The 16,215-nt window shown below is 42.1% G+C and overlaps 1 protein-coding gene across 2 annotated transcripts in view; it reads left to right on the forward strand.

Moving 5' to 3' along the window:
- Positions 1-16,215, forward strand: part of ptpn23a (protein tyrosine phosphatase, non-receptor type 23, a) — an 87,369-nt gene that overhangs the window by 49,453 nt on the left and 21,701 nt on the right. For both annotated transcript variants that reach the window (XM_078215856.1, XM_078215857.1), the window contains 8 exons: positions 440-519; positions 1,271-1,385; positions 3,920-3,985; positions 5,250-5,395; positions 5,756-6,052; positions 6,777-6,931; positions 7,427-7,578; positions 9,714-9,893. In XM_078215856.1, the coding sequence (XP_078071982.1) occupies positions 440-519; positions 1,271-1,385; positions 3,920-3,985; positions 5,250-5,395; positions 5,756-6,052; positions 6,777-6,931; positions 7,427-7,578; positions 9,714-9,893 (1,191 nt within the window). The remainder of the gene's footprint in view (positions 1-439; positions 520-1,270; positions 1,386-3,919; positions 3,986-5,249; positions 5,396-5,755; positions 6,053-6,776; positions 6,932-7,426; positions 7,579-9,713; positions 9,894-16,215) is intronic.

Raw genomic sequence — 16,215 nt, forward strand, 5'->3', positions numbered from 1 at the left:
GTCAGCAAAGACATTCTTCCAGGGACCCAGTGTGATTTCTGGTTCCCAGGCAAACTTTTGTCGCTCAAAAAATCCAAGGACAATATCACGCACCATATCTTAACCTGATTAGATCAGCCCTCAGCCATCTAAGCTTAAGTAAATATAGCCTAATGCAACCTATTCTCATAATTGAACACTTTCAGCCTTGGCATCATTCTGGTGAACCTACATTACACCCCTCCAAGGCCAATATATCCTTCTGCATGGTGCTGAAAACTAAAAGCAGTATTTCAAATGGGGTCCAACCAAGGTTTTCTGTACATCTGAAGCATCATTTCCTCCCTTCTGTGTGCCACCTTAAATCAGCTGAAACAGTTCAGACAGGACCACTATGGGAAGAACATATAAAAAAAAATGTTTACATTTATTCTACAGTCCTGATCTATCTTGCATTCAGGTATAATGCTGCCAAGAAGGACAATGACTTCATCTATCATGAAGCTGTGCCACCCCTGGATTCACTCTCATCTGTAAAAGGCAGGTTTTCTAAGATTATGCTCTATTAACCAGCATTCAAACTAAGATATTTTGAGCAATTTTTGGACCTGTTACTGTGTTCTTTCATTGCTAATTGCTATATTGGATGTTGTCTATAACTAATACTGGCTTATAACAAACTCTGAAATCCTTGTTTCATAGAATCATAGAATCTACAGTGAAGAAGGAGGCCACATGGCCTATTGAACCTGCATAGACAACAATCCCACCCAGGTCCTATCCTCGTAACCCCATATATTTACTCCTAATCCCCCTGACATTAAGGGGCAATTTAGCATTGCCAATCAACCTAACCTGCACATCTTTGGACTAAGGGAGGAAACCGGAACACCCGGAGGAAACCCATGCAGACACGGAGAATGTGCAAACTCCACACAGATAGTGACTCAAGGCCGGAATTGAACCTGGGTCCCTGGCGCTGTGACGCAGCAGTACTGCCCACTGTGCCACCGTGCCGCGCTTTCACATGGGTGTTGTAAGCTGGCCTAGTTATAAGCCTTCGAGTTGGACACAGGGTGTGTGCAGTCAAAACAGCCCACTACTTCCTAATCGTATCTCCCTTGTTCAATACAACTTTGCAGCATCCAGCATGAGCTTTGGCCCATCAACTAGTCCACTTAATTTAATAAAATTTATAGCATTTTTGTGCATGTTTAAATTTGTTAAGTACAATTTTTTTTCTGAAAGAAGTGTGTACATTTAAACACTTGTGCTAATCTATTTTTAATAGGAGCATCTCTGGTAAAAGCCCTTCCTGTCAACCCAACTGATCCAAATGTGACTGGTCCTGATATTTTTGCCAAATTGGTACCTATGGAAGCCCATGAGGCTTCGTCCCTATACAGGTGAGCCTGAGGCTTGCAGCTTCTGTAGAGCTACAATACTAAAAAGTACAAGAGCTTGAAAATTAGGCCTTTTAAGCATTAATGCACTGCTCGCAAGGGATTTCTTTGCTCCTTTTAAAAAAGAAATGAGCCATTTTGCTAGCGCTGCACGCTTTGCAGATACAGTATGTAAGTCATGGGGGAAGTTCTAGGAATTTGACCTTTGTCTCTTTGGAAAAGGAAAGACTTTGAGATGACCAAATTGAAGTTTTTAATACTTGTTTTATTCATTCTTGAGATGGGGGTGCTGCTGGCAAGGCAGCAATTTATTATTTATCACTAGTTGCACTTGAGAAGGTGGTGGTGAGCCACCACCTTGAAGTACGGTGAAAGTGCTCCCACAATGCTGTCAAGAGAATTCCTTGATTGTGACCCAGTGCCAATGAAGGAGTAGCAGTACATTCCAAAGTCAGGATGATCTGTGACTTGGAGGTGATGGTGTTTTCAAGCACCTGTTGCTCTTCTCCTCCTAGATGGTGGAAATCACAGGCCTGCAAGGTTAAAGGGTGTTCACAGCTTATACATGGACTGAGGGATCAAATACCAGGGGATTGAAGCTAAGGTAGAAGGGGAAGCTGGTAAAACAGTTTTCCATAGTGAGAGCTGTTGAATAAGTTACCAGTGAATTGATATGAATGTTATATAAATATATTCAAGACTCAGCTTGTAATTGGAGAACAGAGGTTGGCATCATGTAAACCTCTATCTTGTGGAAAGATGATGAGCGACTAAACTCCAGTGAACTGTTTACCAGGATATTATCAGTATTTGCTTCTTTAAAACATAAACAGAACAAATTAGGTTTTATCTGGCAATGGTCTCTGTGAGGTATTAACCTTTCTTTTTATGTCCTCTTTCACAATACTGTTTAACTTGCAGTGCATATTATTTATTTTCTATTAATTCAAGTTTTCAATGCAGTCTACTCTTTATTCTGTTATTTGAATTGAAATTGTGCCATAAAGTGATTTGATTTATTTAACATGTTGTCGCATGTATTAGTATACAGTGAAAAGTATTGTTTCTTGCATGCTATGCAGACAAAGCATACTGTTCATAGAGAAGGAAACGAGAGAGTGCAGAATGTAGTATTACAGTCATAGCTAGGGTGTAGAGAAAGATCAAAAGTCTGATGGCAGCAGGGAAGAAGCTGTTCTTTAGTCAATTGGTATGTGACCTCAGACTTCTATATCTTTTTCTCAACGGAAGAAGGTGGAAGAGAATATGTCCAGGCTTCGTGGAGTCCTTGATTATGCTGGCTGCTTTTCTGAGGCAATGGGAAGTGTTGACAGAGTCAATGGATGGGAGGCTGGTTCGCGTGATGGATTGGGCTTTGTTCACACCTTTTGCAGTTTGTGGTCTTGGACAGTGCCAGAGCCATACCAAGCTGTGATACAACCAGAAAGAATGCTTTCTATGGTGCAGCTGTAAAAGTTAGTGAAAGTCGTAGCAGACATGCCAATCTTCCTTAGCCTCCTAAGAAAGTAGAGGCGTTGGTGGGCTTTCTTAACTGTAGCCTCAGCGTGAAGAGACCAAGACAGGTTGTTGGACCTAGATAGTTGAAGCTGTCAACCATTTCCACTTCATTTCCATTGATGTAGACAAGGGCATGTCCTCCACTATGCTTCCTGAAGTTGATGACTACTTCCTTCATTTTGCTGACATTGAGGAAGAGATTATTGTTATGTAGAATCCCTACAGTGCAGAAGGAGGCCAATTGGCCCATCGAGTCTGCACCGACCACAATCCCACCCAGCCCCTATCCCTGTAGCCCCACGTATTTACTCTGCTAGTCCCCCTGACACCAAGGATCAATTTACCATGGCCAATCAACCTAACCAGCACATCTTTGGACTGTGGGAGGAAACTGGAGCACCCGGAGGAAACCCACACCGACACGAGGAGAATGTGCAAACTCCACAGACAGTGACCCAAGCTGGGAATCGAACCCGGGTCCTTGGTACTGAAAGGCAGCAGTGCTAACCACTGTGCCACTGTCATCACACCAGTTCACCAGATTCTCTATCTCTTTCCTGTACTCCCATCTCATCATTGTTTGAGATCTGACCCCCTACGGTGGTGTCATCAGCAAACTTGAAAATCGAGTTGGAGGGGAATTTGGCCACACAGTCATAGGTATATAAGGAGTATAATAAGGGCTGAGGACACAGACTTGTGGGGCACCGATGTTGAGGATGATTGTGGAGGAGGTGTTGGTGCCTAACCTTACTGAGTGCTTGTCCTATTTTCATTATTCAATTATTTTAATTTGTAATTTAGTCTAAATTTTGTGAACAAATATATTTGAATTATTACCTATGTAGTTGCAGATTTTCTTTTTACCTCTGTAACTTTGGAGGCACTTTGTTCTACCTTTTGTGTTATAGTTTTATGCAGGTTTAATGTAGTAAATACTTTAATATTTTGAAACAGTATAATCTTTGAAGCCGTTTACTGTGCCATGTCTCACCATTTTTCCTATTCTGGTTCTCTAGTGAAGAAAAGGCAAAATTATTACGAGAAGTGATGGCTAAAATAGATGGCAAAAATGAAGTATTAGAGTAAGTATTTTGACAAAATGTTTGAAATTGATGATTGAAACATACAAGATCCTGAATGATCTTGACAAGGTGGATGTGGAGAGGATGTTTCCTCTTGTGGCAGAATCTAGAACTAGAGGGTCACTGTTTAAAAATAAGCAGCTACCCATTTAAAACAGAACTAGGGCATATTGTTTTCACTCAGAGGGTTGAGAGTCTTTGGAACTCAGTGGAAGCAGAGTCTTTGAACGTTTTTGAGGCAGAGACATATAGGTTCTTGGTAAGCATGGATGGGTAGGGGTGGTGATAGGTTATCGGGGGTAGTTAGGATACAGATTTGAAATTACTATCAGATCAGCCCTGGTCCTGTTTAATGGAGGAGCAAGCTTGAGGGCTGAATAGCCTACTCCTATTCCTTGTTCATATGTTTGTTGGAGTTAGTATCCTGAAAGAAGGAGATCAGTAAGGTTTCATCCCAATCCATGTTGTGATCACAGCTTATTTCTTTCAAGTAAAATTGAAATTTCCCATCACTTTTCATTTGGATATAAGAAAATTTGATAAATACTTGAAGGAGAAAGAATGTAGGGAAAGAGTGGGGGAGTGGAAGAAATAGGATTGTTCTTGAAAAGAGCCACTGCAGTCTTGATGGACCAAAGGGCCGAGCTTCCTACTGTGCTGTACTGTTCTATGATCCTGTATTAGTTGATTTTGAGGAGAAACAAGTATTTGAGGGATATTTGTGTACAACTCTGGGTGATGAATTGATACAGTAAGAAGTTTAACAACACCAGGTTAAAGTCCAACAGGTTTATTTGGTAGCAAAAGCCACACAAGCTTTCGGAGCTCTAAGCCCCTTCTTCAGGTGCCCACTCACCTGAAGAAGGGGCTTAGAGCTCCGAAAGCTTGTGTGGCTTTTGCTACCAAATAAACCTGTTGGACTTTAACCTGGTGTTGTTAAACTTCTTACTGTGTTTACCCCAGTCCAACGCCGGCATCTCCACATCATGATGAATTGATAGCAAAGCCAGTGTTGATATTGCCGCCTTAGAGTTTTGCAGTCTATTTTTAAAGAAATACATAATGCTTAAAATTTATCCATTTAAAAGGAGTAATTGTATAAAGAGAATGTGCAGTCTGAGTGTATTTCACTACACTTCGCAGACATGTCAGTACACATTTTGATAGTACACATCTTAATATTGTGAACTCAGCAGATTGTCTAATTAGAAGAAGAGTTTGGACTGATTTGAAATCTGGTTTGTCTTATTTTCTTTTATAACAGGCAGTTCATGGATTCCTTGAGGATTGATCCAGAGTCAATAGATAACTTAGACATGTATAATCATATCCCACCAGTCCTAATGGAAAAGTGTGCAGCGCTGAGCGTCCGGCCAGATACCGTGAAAAACTTGGTTCAGTCTATGCAAGGTACGTGCCTATGCTAACATTAACCCTTCCACTGATATGTTGAAACTCAGTGCTGTTGAAATTTCTATCTTCTCAAAGTTCACATGGTTTACTCCTTTTTTTCTGTGGCCTATACTTGATGGTGTAACCTATTTCGTTTGTGTATGCGCATTTGGTATTTTATCAAAAACAATGTATATGACAAAAACAGTGTCACTGTTATCACATCTGTAGCTAGTCAGCAATATCTATCAACCAACTTTGTCTAGCTGAGAAAGGCCAGTTCAGCACAAATTGTTGATTGAGGTTCATTGTGTTGTGCATATTGATGGAAAAGATGACACTGGGTTAACTGGTTGATTTTTTTTTTTCCCCCTCCAGTCCTGTCTGGAGTATACACTGATGTTGAAGCATCATTGAGAGAGTTTAAGGATCTTATGGACCAGGATGAATTAGCAGAGCAGAAATTTCAGGAGGTCACTGGAAAAAGGGCTGCACCAAGTGGCATGTCCGAACTCAGCAAGGAGTGGTCTAAGTACATGGAAGTACATGAGAAAGCCAGCTTCACCAATACTGAGCTGCACAAAGCAATGAATTTACACATCAGCAACTTACGGTTGCTGAGTGGACCCTTGGAAGACCTTCGTGCTGCTTTGCCAACTCCTACTGTCTCTGATGGTATTGAAGTGTATTTTCTATCTATTTGAGCACATAATTTGTGTAACACTTTGTTTTTGCTAATTTTATGCCTTAGAGTCATTGTTGAGTTATCATTTAACTTGCCTTTCACCTTTTAGCTCTTGTAGTCATTTATTATGTGCCTACTTTCACTGGGGTGTTGGTCAGCTGTTCAACTGTAGGACTTCATGGACATGTTTGAGCTAGTTTAGTTTACATACACAAGGGACACGCCCCCCAGCCTCTTTCTTAACCCTAGGGGAAATGTATATAATTCTTAAACTGGAAAGAACATGGATATTCAACACATATCACGTGGCTTTGCTTACTTTTAGATCAAGTAGGTTCCAGACAATTTGTAAACGTGCTTTTCTATTTATTCCACCCTACCGTACCAACACGACCTCAAAAGAGCTATCCACACAGTATCTGTGACGTTTATTTTTTGCAGACACTGTAGTTGCCCTACTCTCTTTCCTTTTCTTTATTTATTTCATCTGCTGTACTCGGCATTCAAAAGTAAAGCTGCTCCAGGTCAGACGTTTACAATCTTCTATTTTATGTACTCTTTTGGCTTGTCTTACTCTATTCTCATTCCTGAGTTAATTTCTTTTGCTACATATTAGGTAGGATTGCTGGCAGTGACCAGCGGCTTTGCATAGTTTACAGCATCCTCCTCTTAATGTACAGTAATGCACAGTGCTTTTGGCCCCATCTTTTACAGAGGAAAAGGGCATTCTCCAGAATATGAAGCGGATTCTGTTGAAGGTTGAGGAAATGAGAGACCAGCGTGCCTCACTCATACAGCAGCTCAGAGATACCATTCAGAAGGATGACATCACTACAACGTTGGTGACAACAGACCATTCCGAAATGAAGGTTGATACGCAACTGCACCACATTGATGTGTAATGAATAAAGAAGTTCAGGGCAGTTCAAAAACAATGCTGTAAACAGCCTTCACAAGTCCAACTAATGCTAAATTGTTCCTGCAACTTACGTTTGACTAAATTGCTTATGTCAAATCCAAAACTAGGACTATGTTAGTGTTCAGCTGTACGGTCCAGCGGCTGCTTGGTTTAAATATTGTCGACATTATTACAGGTTTAGCCCACATGCTTCTCATTGTAGTAGTTGTATTTTTATTTTTCTCCCCATTCAGTCTCTTGGCCCTTGCTCTGAGTTTAGCAAAGACTTGCCTAAGAGAGCTGATTGCTGTTTGATTGAAATTCTTCAGTCGTATGAAGACTAGTTTTAGGGTAGTTGTTTTGTGGCTGGAAGATAATTTACTTTTGGTTATTGGGAAAGGCAAATAAATAATAATGTTGATGTATTCAGTACAACATGTGCAATTTTCTTAAATTGTCCTTTCAGAAACTTTTTGAAGAACAGCTGAAGAAATATGATCAACTAAAAGTATACATTGATCAAAATCTTGCTGCCCAGGAAAACATCTTAAAGGCCTTGACAGATGCTAATGTCAAGTATGCTGCAGTTAGGAAAACTCTCACTGAAGCAGAACATAAGTGAGTAGCTGATCAAGGGAGAGGTATTTATTGAAACAGCTTCTTTGCAAAGTATACCACGTGGTGCTGTATATGAACCAGAGAAGTCCCATGTTTAATCTCCAGTTTGTGCAATGGTTATGAACTATAGCTGACAGTGAAGAGCTCTGAATACAAAGCAAAGAAACAAAATCACCAATTAAGAGAAACCAAAGAGATTGTAAACTACCAACTGAATTTAATCTATATAGTTACCAGTAAAGCAACTAATGCAATTTCAAAAATAACTTGTTTTGCAAAATGTTGAGCCCACAAATTATTTATTCCATGTATGATACGAAAGCTAATTAAAATTGCATTCATTTCTTTCATGCAAGAAATATCTCCATCATTTGACAAGATCATGACTGACCTGATTATGACCTCACCTCCTCTTGACTGTCTACCCTCTGTAACCTTTGACTCTCTTGTCAGTCAAGAAACTGTCTAATTCCACATTGAACATATTCAATGATCCAGCTTCCACTGTTCTCCAGGGAAGTGTGGTATTGCCCCTTTAAGGATCAATCTGCAGAGTAAGGGTCACATGACCTGGAGAACCAACTGAGGAGCAAGCTAGGGGATCACCCTGGTAAGTGCGAGCTTCTGTACCCAGAGTCATCTTGGGAGCTGATTGCAGCCATGAAGCTGCAAGTCTCTGTATTGTTTTAACCTGTAAATAAGTTAGTTGTGTTTTCCCCAAGCTGGTGAACAAGCATCTTTAAAGGAAGGGAATGCTACAGAATAAAGACTTTCAAGACAAAAAAAAATCTCCAGACCTCCATCTTCAATGGGAGAATCCTTATTTTTAAGTGAGAGACCCGCTAATTTTTAAGTTGGAGTCCACCAGCAAGGGGAAACATCCTTTCTGCATCCACCTTGTCAATTCCCCTCATGATTAGCTCTGTTTCAATAAAATCACCTCTCATTGTTCTAAACTCCAATGGGTATAGGGCCTGCCTGTTCAAAGGTAAAGGTGAAAGAATAACAAAACCTGTCTTATATTTATAGTTTCATAGAAATAAAATTACTTTACTTGAGTAAATTATTCTTCATGTGTAGTGGAGAGGTAAGGCCAGGCCTTTTTGAAATTGCAAAGGCGTTAGTTCTGAAAACTTTTATTGAAGTGTTACTTGGCTGAAAAGTTTTTAATTGATACTAACTTGAATGGAGAATGATAATAGTATGAAATGCATCATGCATATGCGTTGGACAGTCAAAATTAGCATTTCCAAATAATCAGTATCCCACTCCTTTAAAGGCAAGGCAAGTGTAGAGTGATGAAGCCCAATGTTAGTTGAATAGCCACTGGATTGATTCATTATATTTGCTGAACATTAGTAGTTTGTAGAGTTTTTGTTTTTCAATGCAGGCAATGTTGTCAAGGTCAGCATTTGTTGCCTATCTCTAATTGCCCTCGAGACTCTGGTGGTGAACCACCCTGTTGAAAATACCAAGTGGCTTGCTTGGCGATTTCCTTAGGCAGTTAAGAGTCAACTGTGTTTCTGTGTCTGCAGTCACATATAGGCTAACCAGACTACCTAAAATTATAGATTTCCTTCCCTAAAGGATATTATTGAGCCAGATGGGTTTTTAATGATAATCTAGTAGTTTCATGGTCACCATTACTGAAAACTTGACGTTTTATTCAGGTTTTGTTTAATTAACACGATTTAAATTCCCTGGCCACCATTGTGAGATTTGAACTTGTGTCTGCGGATTAATAGTCCAGTCCTCGAGTTTACCAATCTAGTAACATAACTACCATGCCACTGTACCTCTTATGCAAATATACCCATAAATTCTAAGTTTGGCCAAAAGCTTTGTCACTGAACCTGAAGTTGTGCTCTGTTATCCTTGTACAAAAACAAAATACTGTGGATGCTAGCAATCTGAAATAAAAACAAGTACTGTAAATACTGAGGTCAGGCAGAATTGTTGAAAGATTGAAAACAATCTTCATCTCCGTAGATGAAGCCTGACGACTTATTTCCAGGCATTTCCTGTTTTGTCTGTTGTTCTTGTTCAGCATCATTAGCTTCCAGTTAATTGACTTTAGTGCATTTGGGTGATGCCACTTAAGATAAAAGTGACACTTTTATCCTCTTTTTCTGTAGGTGGAACATTAACATCCAGATGTTAGTAGCATCATATGAAGCTTATGAAGACCTGATGAAGAAGTCACAGGAAGGAAAAGAATTCTATGCAGACCTAGAAAACAAAGTTACAAGGCTGCTCGATAAAATTAAAGATATCTGTAAATCTCAGGAAGACCAAAGACAACTAATATTGGAACAGTAAGTTTGTTTTAAACTGAGAAACTTATTTGAAGATTGAAGGCCTGTAATTACAGGGGCATCATAGTGATGTGAAAAGTATAGGGAGACTAGGCTAATTAGGAAAGGTTACTTCATGCCTACCATGTGCTTTTAAATCCATTGATAGACTGGATGCTAAATGGGACAGGCTTCAAACAGATCTAGCAACTCAAGACTGGGCATCCATGAGGCGCTGTGTGCCATCAATAGCAGCAGAACGGTACTTCAGCAAAATCTGCAACTTCGTGGCCCGGCATATCCCCACTTAATGATAATGGTGCTTTTCCGGTTGGCAATCAGTGACTAGTGGCGTGCCGCAGGGATCGGTGCTGGGGCCTCAACTATTTACCATATACATAGACGATCTGGAGGAGGGGACCGACACAAAGATGAGTGGGAAAGCAAATTGCGCGGAGGGCACAGAGTCTGCAGAGAGATTTGGATAGGCTAAGTGAGTGGGCAAGGATCTGGCAGATGGGGTATAACGTTGGTAAGTGTGAGGTTATCCACTTTGGAAGGAATAATAGTAAAATGGACTATTATTTAAACGGTGAAAAATTACAACATGCTACTGTGCAGAGGGACCTGGGGGTCCTTGTGCATGAATCACAAAAACTCAGTTTGCAGGTGCAGCAGGTAATCAAGAAGGCAAATGGAATGTTGGCCTTTATCGCGAGAGGGATGGAGTATAAAAGCAGGGAGGTCATGCTGCAACTGTACAAGGTACTGGTGAGGCCGCACCTAGAGTACTGTGTACAATTTTGGTCCCTTTATTTAAGAAAGGATATATTAACTTTGGATGGGGTACAGGGGAGGTTCACCAGGTTGATTCCGGAGATGAGGGGGTTAGTTTATGAGGAGAGATTGAGTAGACTGGGCCTGTACTCATTGGAGTTTAGAAGGTTGAGGGGAGATCTTATAGAGACATATAAGATAATGAAGGGGCTAGACAGGGTAGAAGCAGTGAGGTTATTTCCACTTACAATGGCAACAAGCACTCGGGGGCATGGCCTCAAAATATGGGGGAGTCAATTTAGAACAGAGTTGAGGAGGAACAACTTCTCCCAGAATCTTTGGAATTCTCTGCCCAATGAAGCAGTAGAGGCTACCTTGTTAAATGTGTTTAAGTCACAGATAGATTTCTGACCATTAAGGGAATTAAGGGTTATGGGGAGTGGGCGGGTAAGTGGAACTGAACCCACTATCAGATCAGCCATGATCTTATTGAATGGCGGAGCAGGCTTGAGGGGCTAGATGGCCTACTCCTCCTATTTCTTATGTTCTTAAGCCAGGGGATCAACCCTGTTTCAACAGAGTGTGTAGGAGAGCATGCCAGGACCAGCACCAGGCATACGTTAAAATGAGGTGACAACCTGGTGAAACTACCAAACAGGACTACTTGCATGCCAAACAGCATAAGCAGCAAGATTTAGACAGGGCAAAGCGATCCCACAACCAACGGATCAAATCTAAGCTCTGCAGTCCTGCCACATCCAGTCGTGAATGGTGGTGGACAATTAAACAACTCGCTGGAGGAGGAGGCTCCACAAATATCCCCATCCTCAATGATGGAGGAGCCCAGCACATCAGTGCAAAAGATATGGCTGAAGTATTCGCAGCAATCTTCAGCCAAAGTGCCGAGTGGATGATCCATTTCGGCCTCCTCCAGTGGTCCCCAGCATCTCAAATGCCAGTTTCCAGCCAATTCAATTCACTCCATGTGATATCAAGAAACGGTTACTGGATACTGCAGTCAATGGGCCCTGATAACATTCCGGCAATAGTACTGAAGACGTGTGCTCTAGAACCTGCCACTCCCCTAGCCAAGCTCTTCCAGTACAGTTACAACACTGGCACCTACCTGACAATGTGGAAAATTGCCCAGGTATGTCCTGTACACACAAAGCAGGACAAATCCAACCCAACCAATTACTGCCCCATCAGTCTACTCTCGATCATCAGTAAAGTGATGGAAGGGGTCATCAACAGTGCTATCAAGCAGCACCTGCTCAGCGACACCCTGTTTGGGTTTCGCCAGGGTCACTCTGTTCCTGACTGCATTACAGCCTTGGTTTAAACATGAACAAAGGGCTGAATTCCAGAGGTGAGAGTGACAACCCTTGACATCAAGACTGAGTGTGGCACTAAGGAACCCTTGCAAAACTGGAATCAATGGGTAACAGGGGACAAACTCTGCTGGTTGGAGTCATACCTGGCACATAGGAACATGGTTGTGGTTGTGGAGGGTCAGTCATCTCAGCTCCAGGACATCTCTGCAGGAGCCCCTCAGGTTAGTGTCCTAGGCCCAGCCATCTTCAGCTGCTTCATCAATGACTTTCCTTCCACCATGAGGTCAGAAGTGGAATGTTCACCGATGATTGCACAATGTTCAGCACCATTCGTGACTCCTCAGATACTGAAGCAGCCCATGTCCAAGTACAGCAAGACCTAGACAATATCCAGGCTTGGGCTGACAAGTGGCAAGTGATGTTCGCACCACACAAATGCCAGGCAATGACCATCACCAATAAGAGAGACTCTCGCCACCGCTCCATGACACTCAGTGAAGTTACCATCACTGAATCCCCCACTGTCGACATTCTTGTGATTACCATTGACCAGAAACTCAACTGGACTCACTACATAAACACAGTTGCTACAAGAGCAGGTCAGAGGCTAGGAATACTGTAGTGAGTAACTCACCTCCCGAGTCCCAAAGCTTGTCCACTATCTACAATGCACATGTCAGGAGTGAGACAGAATACTCACCACTTGCCTGGATGGGTGCAGCTCCAACAACACTCAAAAAGCTTGGCATCATTCAGGACAAAGCAACCTACTTGATTGGCACCACATCCTACCACCGATGCTCAGTAGCAGCAGTGTGTACTATTTACAAAATGCACTGCAGCAATTCACCAAAGATCCTTAGACAGCACCTTCCAAATCCATGACCATTTTCATTTGGGAGACATGGGCAGCAGATACATGGGAACACCACCATCTGGAAGTTCCCCTCCAAGTCGCTCATCATCCTGACTTGGAAATATATCGCCATTCCTTTGCAGTTGCTAGTTAAAAATCATAGAATTGCTGACCAACCAGCAACACCCATGTCTCACGAATGAATAAAAAAAATCAAATTAATCAAATTGGCAAAGTTATCCCCGAGGGAGAGTTCATTGAATGCATTAGAAATTGTTTCTTGGAGCAATATGTTGTGTAACCAACCAGAGAGCATGCTCTTCTGGATTTGATATTGTGTAATGAGCAGGGATTAATTAATGACCTTATAGTTAAAGATTCTCTAGGGAAGAGTGACCGTAGTATTATAGAATTCAAAATTCTGTTTGCGAGTGAGAAATTAGAGTCCCACACTCATATTTTGGAGTTAAACAAAGGTAATTATGTAGGCAAGAGGACAGACTTGGCCTTCGTGGACTGGGCAGCAAGGCTAAAAGGTAGTACAATTGATGAGCAGTGGCAGTTGTTCAAGGAGATATTGAATTCCTCCTAGGGGTTAGCACTGCTGCCTCACAGTGCCACGGACCCAGGTTTGATTTCCAGCTTGGGTCAATCTCAGTGTGGAGTTTGCACGTTCTTGCCGTGTCTCTTAGGGTTTCCTCCGGGTGCCCTGGTTTCCTCCCACCGTCCAAAAGACGTGCTGGTTAGGTGCATTGGCCATGCTAAATTCTCCCTCGGTGTACCTGAACAGGCGCCGGAGTGTGGTGACGAGGGGATTTTCATGGTAACTTCATTGCAGTGCTAATGAAAGCCTTTGTGTGACACAAATAAACTATTCCAGAGAAGAAGAAAGATTGTAAGAGGGGACAAAAACATCCATAGCTAAGCAAGGAAATTAAAGACAACATAAAGACAAAACTAAGGCATGCCATATTGTGAAGGCCAGTGGCTGGCTGGAAGATTGGGAAACTTTTAAAGATCCACAAAGGGTTACTAAAAAGGTAATAAAAGGAGCAAAGGTAAGTTATGAAAGAAAAGTAGCACAAAATATAAAAAAGGATAGCAAAAGCTTCAATAAAAGGGAAGAGTTAGCTAAAATGAATGTTGGTCCTTTGCAGGATGAGACCAGAGAGTTATAGAGTCATAGAACTTTACAGCATGGAAGCAGGCCCTTCGGCCCAACTTGTCCATGCCACCCTTTTTTTTTAAAGCCCGAAGCTTGTCCCAATTGCCTGCATTTGGCCCATATCCCTCTATACCCATCTTACCCATGTAACTGTCTCAATGCTTTTTAAAAGACAAAATTGTACCCGCCTCTTCTCCTACCTCAGGCAGCTTGTTCCAGATACTCACCACACTCTGTGAAAAAATTGCTCCTCTGGACCCTTTTGTATCTCTCCCCTCTCACCTTAAATCTATGCCCTGTAGTTTTAGACTCCCTTACCTTTGGGAAAAGATATTGACTATCTAGCTGATCAATGCCCCTCATTATTTTATAGACCTCTATAAGATCACCCCTCAGCCTTTTATGCTCCAGAGAAAAAAGTCCCAGTCTATTCAGCCTCTCCTTATAACTCAAACCATCAAGTTCCGTTAGCATTCTAGTAAATCTTTTCTGCAGTCTTTCTAGTTGAATAATATCCTTTCTATAATAGGGTGACCAAAACTGTACACAGTATTCCAAGTGTGGCCGTACCAATGTCTTGTACAACTTCAACAAGACGTCCCAACTTGTATTCAACGTTCTGACCAATGAAACCATGCATGCTGAATGTCTTCTTCATCACTCTGTTCACCTGTGACTCCACTTTCAAGGAGCTATGAACGTATACCCCAGATCTCTTTGTTTTGTAACTCTCCCCAACGCCCTACCATTAACTGAGTAAGTCCTACCCTGGTTCAATCTACCAAAATGCATCACCTCGCATTTATCTAAATTAAACTCTATCTGCCATTTGTCAGCCCACTGGCCCAATTGATCAAGATCCTGTTGCAATCCGAGATAACTTTCTTCACTATCCACTATGCCTCCATTCTTGGTGTCATCTGCAAACTTGCTAATCATGCCCCCTATATTCTCATCCAAATCATTAATATAAATGACAAATAGCAGTGGGCCCAGCACTGATCCCTGAGGCACACCGCTGGTCACAGGCCTCCAGTTTGAAAAGCAACCCTCTACAACCACCCTCTGGCTTCTGTCATCAAGCCAATTTTGTATCCATTTAGCTATGTCACCCTGGATCCTGTGAGATTTAACCTTATGCAACAACCTACTATGCGGTACCTTGCCAAAGGCCTTGCTAAAGTCCGTGTGGACAGCATCAACTGCACTGCCGTCATCTACCTTCTTGGTTACCCATTCAAAAAACTCAAATCAAATTTGTGAGTCATGATTTTCCACTCTCAAAGCCATGCTGACTGTCCCTAATCAGTCCTTGCATCTCTAAATGCCTGTAGATCCTGTCTCTCAAAATATCTTCCAACAACTTACGCACCACAGATGTGAGGCTCACCGGCCTGTAATTCCCAGGCTTTTCCCTGCAGCCCTTTTTAAACAAAGGCACAACATTTGCCACCCTCCAATCTTCAGGCACCTCACCTGTGACTATCGATGATTCAAATATCTCTGCTAGGGGACCTGCAATTTCCTCCCTAGCCTCCCACAATGTCCTGGGATACACCATCAGGTCCCAGGGATTTATCTACCTTGATGCGCTTTAAGACTTCCAGCACCACCACCTCTAATATGTACACTCCTCAAGACATCACTATTTATTTCCCCAAGTTCCCTAACATCGAGTTAATAGGGGGGAACACAGAAATGACGGCTAAATTAATATTTTGCCTCAGTTTTCATGGTGGAGGACATGAGTAGCATACCAAACGTAACAGGTAAAGGAGAGGAAATAGAAAGGGGGGAACTTAGAGCAATCAGTATCAATAGGGAAATAGAGGCGGCACAGTGCCACAGTGGTTAGCACTGCTGCCTCACAGCACCAGGGACCCGGGTTCGATTCCCAGCTTGGATCATTGTGTGGAGTTTGCACGTTCTCCCCGTGTCTGCGTGGGTTTTCTCCAGGTGCTCCATTTCCTCCCACAGTCCAAAGATGTGCAGGTTAGTTGGATTGGCCATGTTAATTTGCCCCTTAGTGTCAGTGGCACTAGCTAGAGTAAATGCATGGGGTTATGGGGATAAGGCCTGGATGGGATTGTGGTCAGTGCTGACACGATGGGCCGAATGGCCTCTTTCTGCATTGTAGGATTCTATGATTCTAACTATTGGGATTGAAGGCAGACAAGTCTCCAGGGCCTGATGGCCCACATCCTAGGGTAT

The sequence above is a fragment of the Mustelus asterias genome, chromosome 7, assembly GCF_964213995.1.
Source record: "Mustelus asterias chromosome 7, sMusAst1.hap1.1, whole genome shotgun sequence".
NCBI classification, from domain to species: domain Eukaryota; kingdom Metazoa; phylum Chordata; class Chondrichthyes; order Carcharhiniformes; family Triakidae; genus Mustelus; species Mustelus asterias.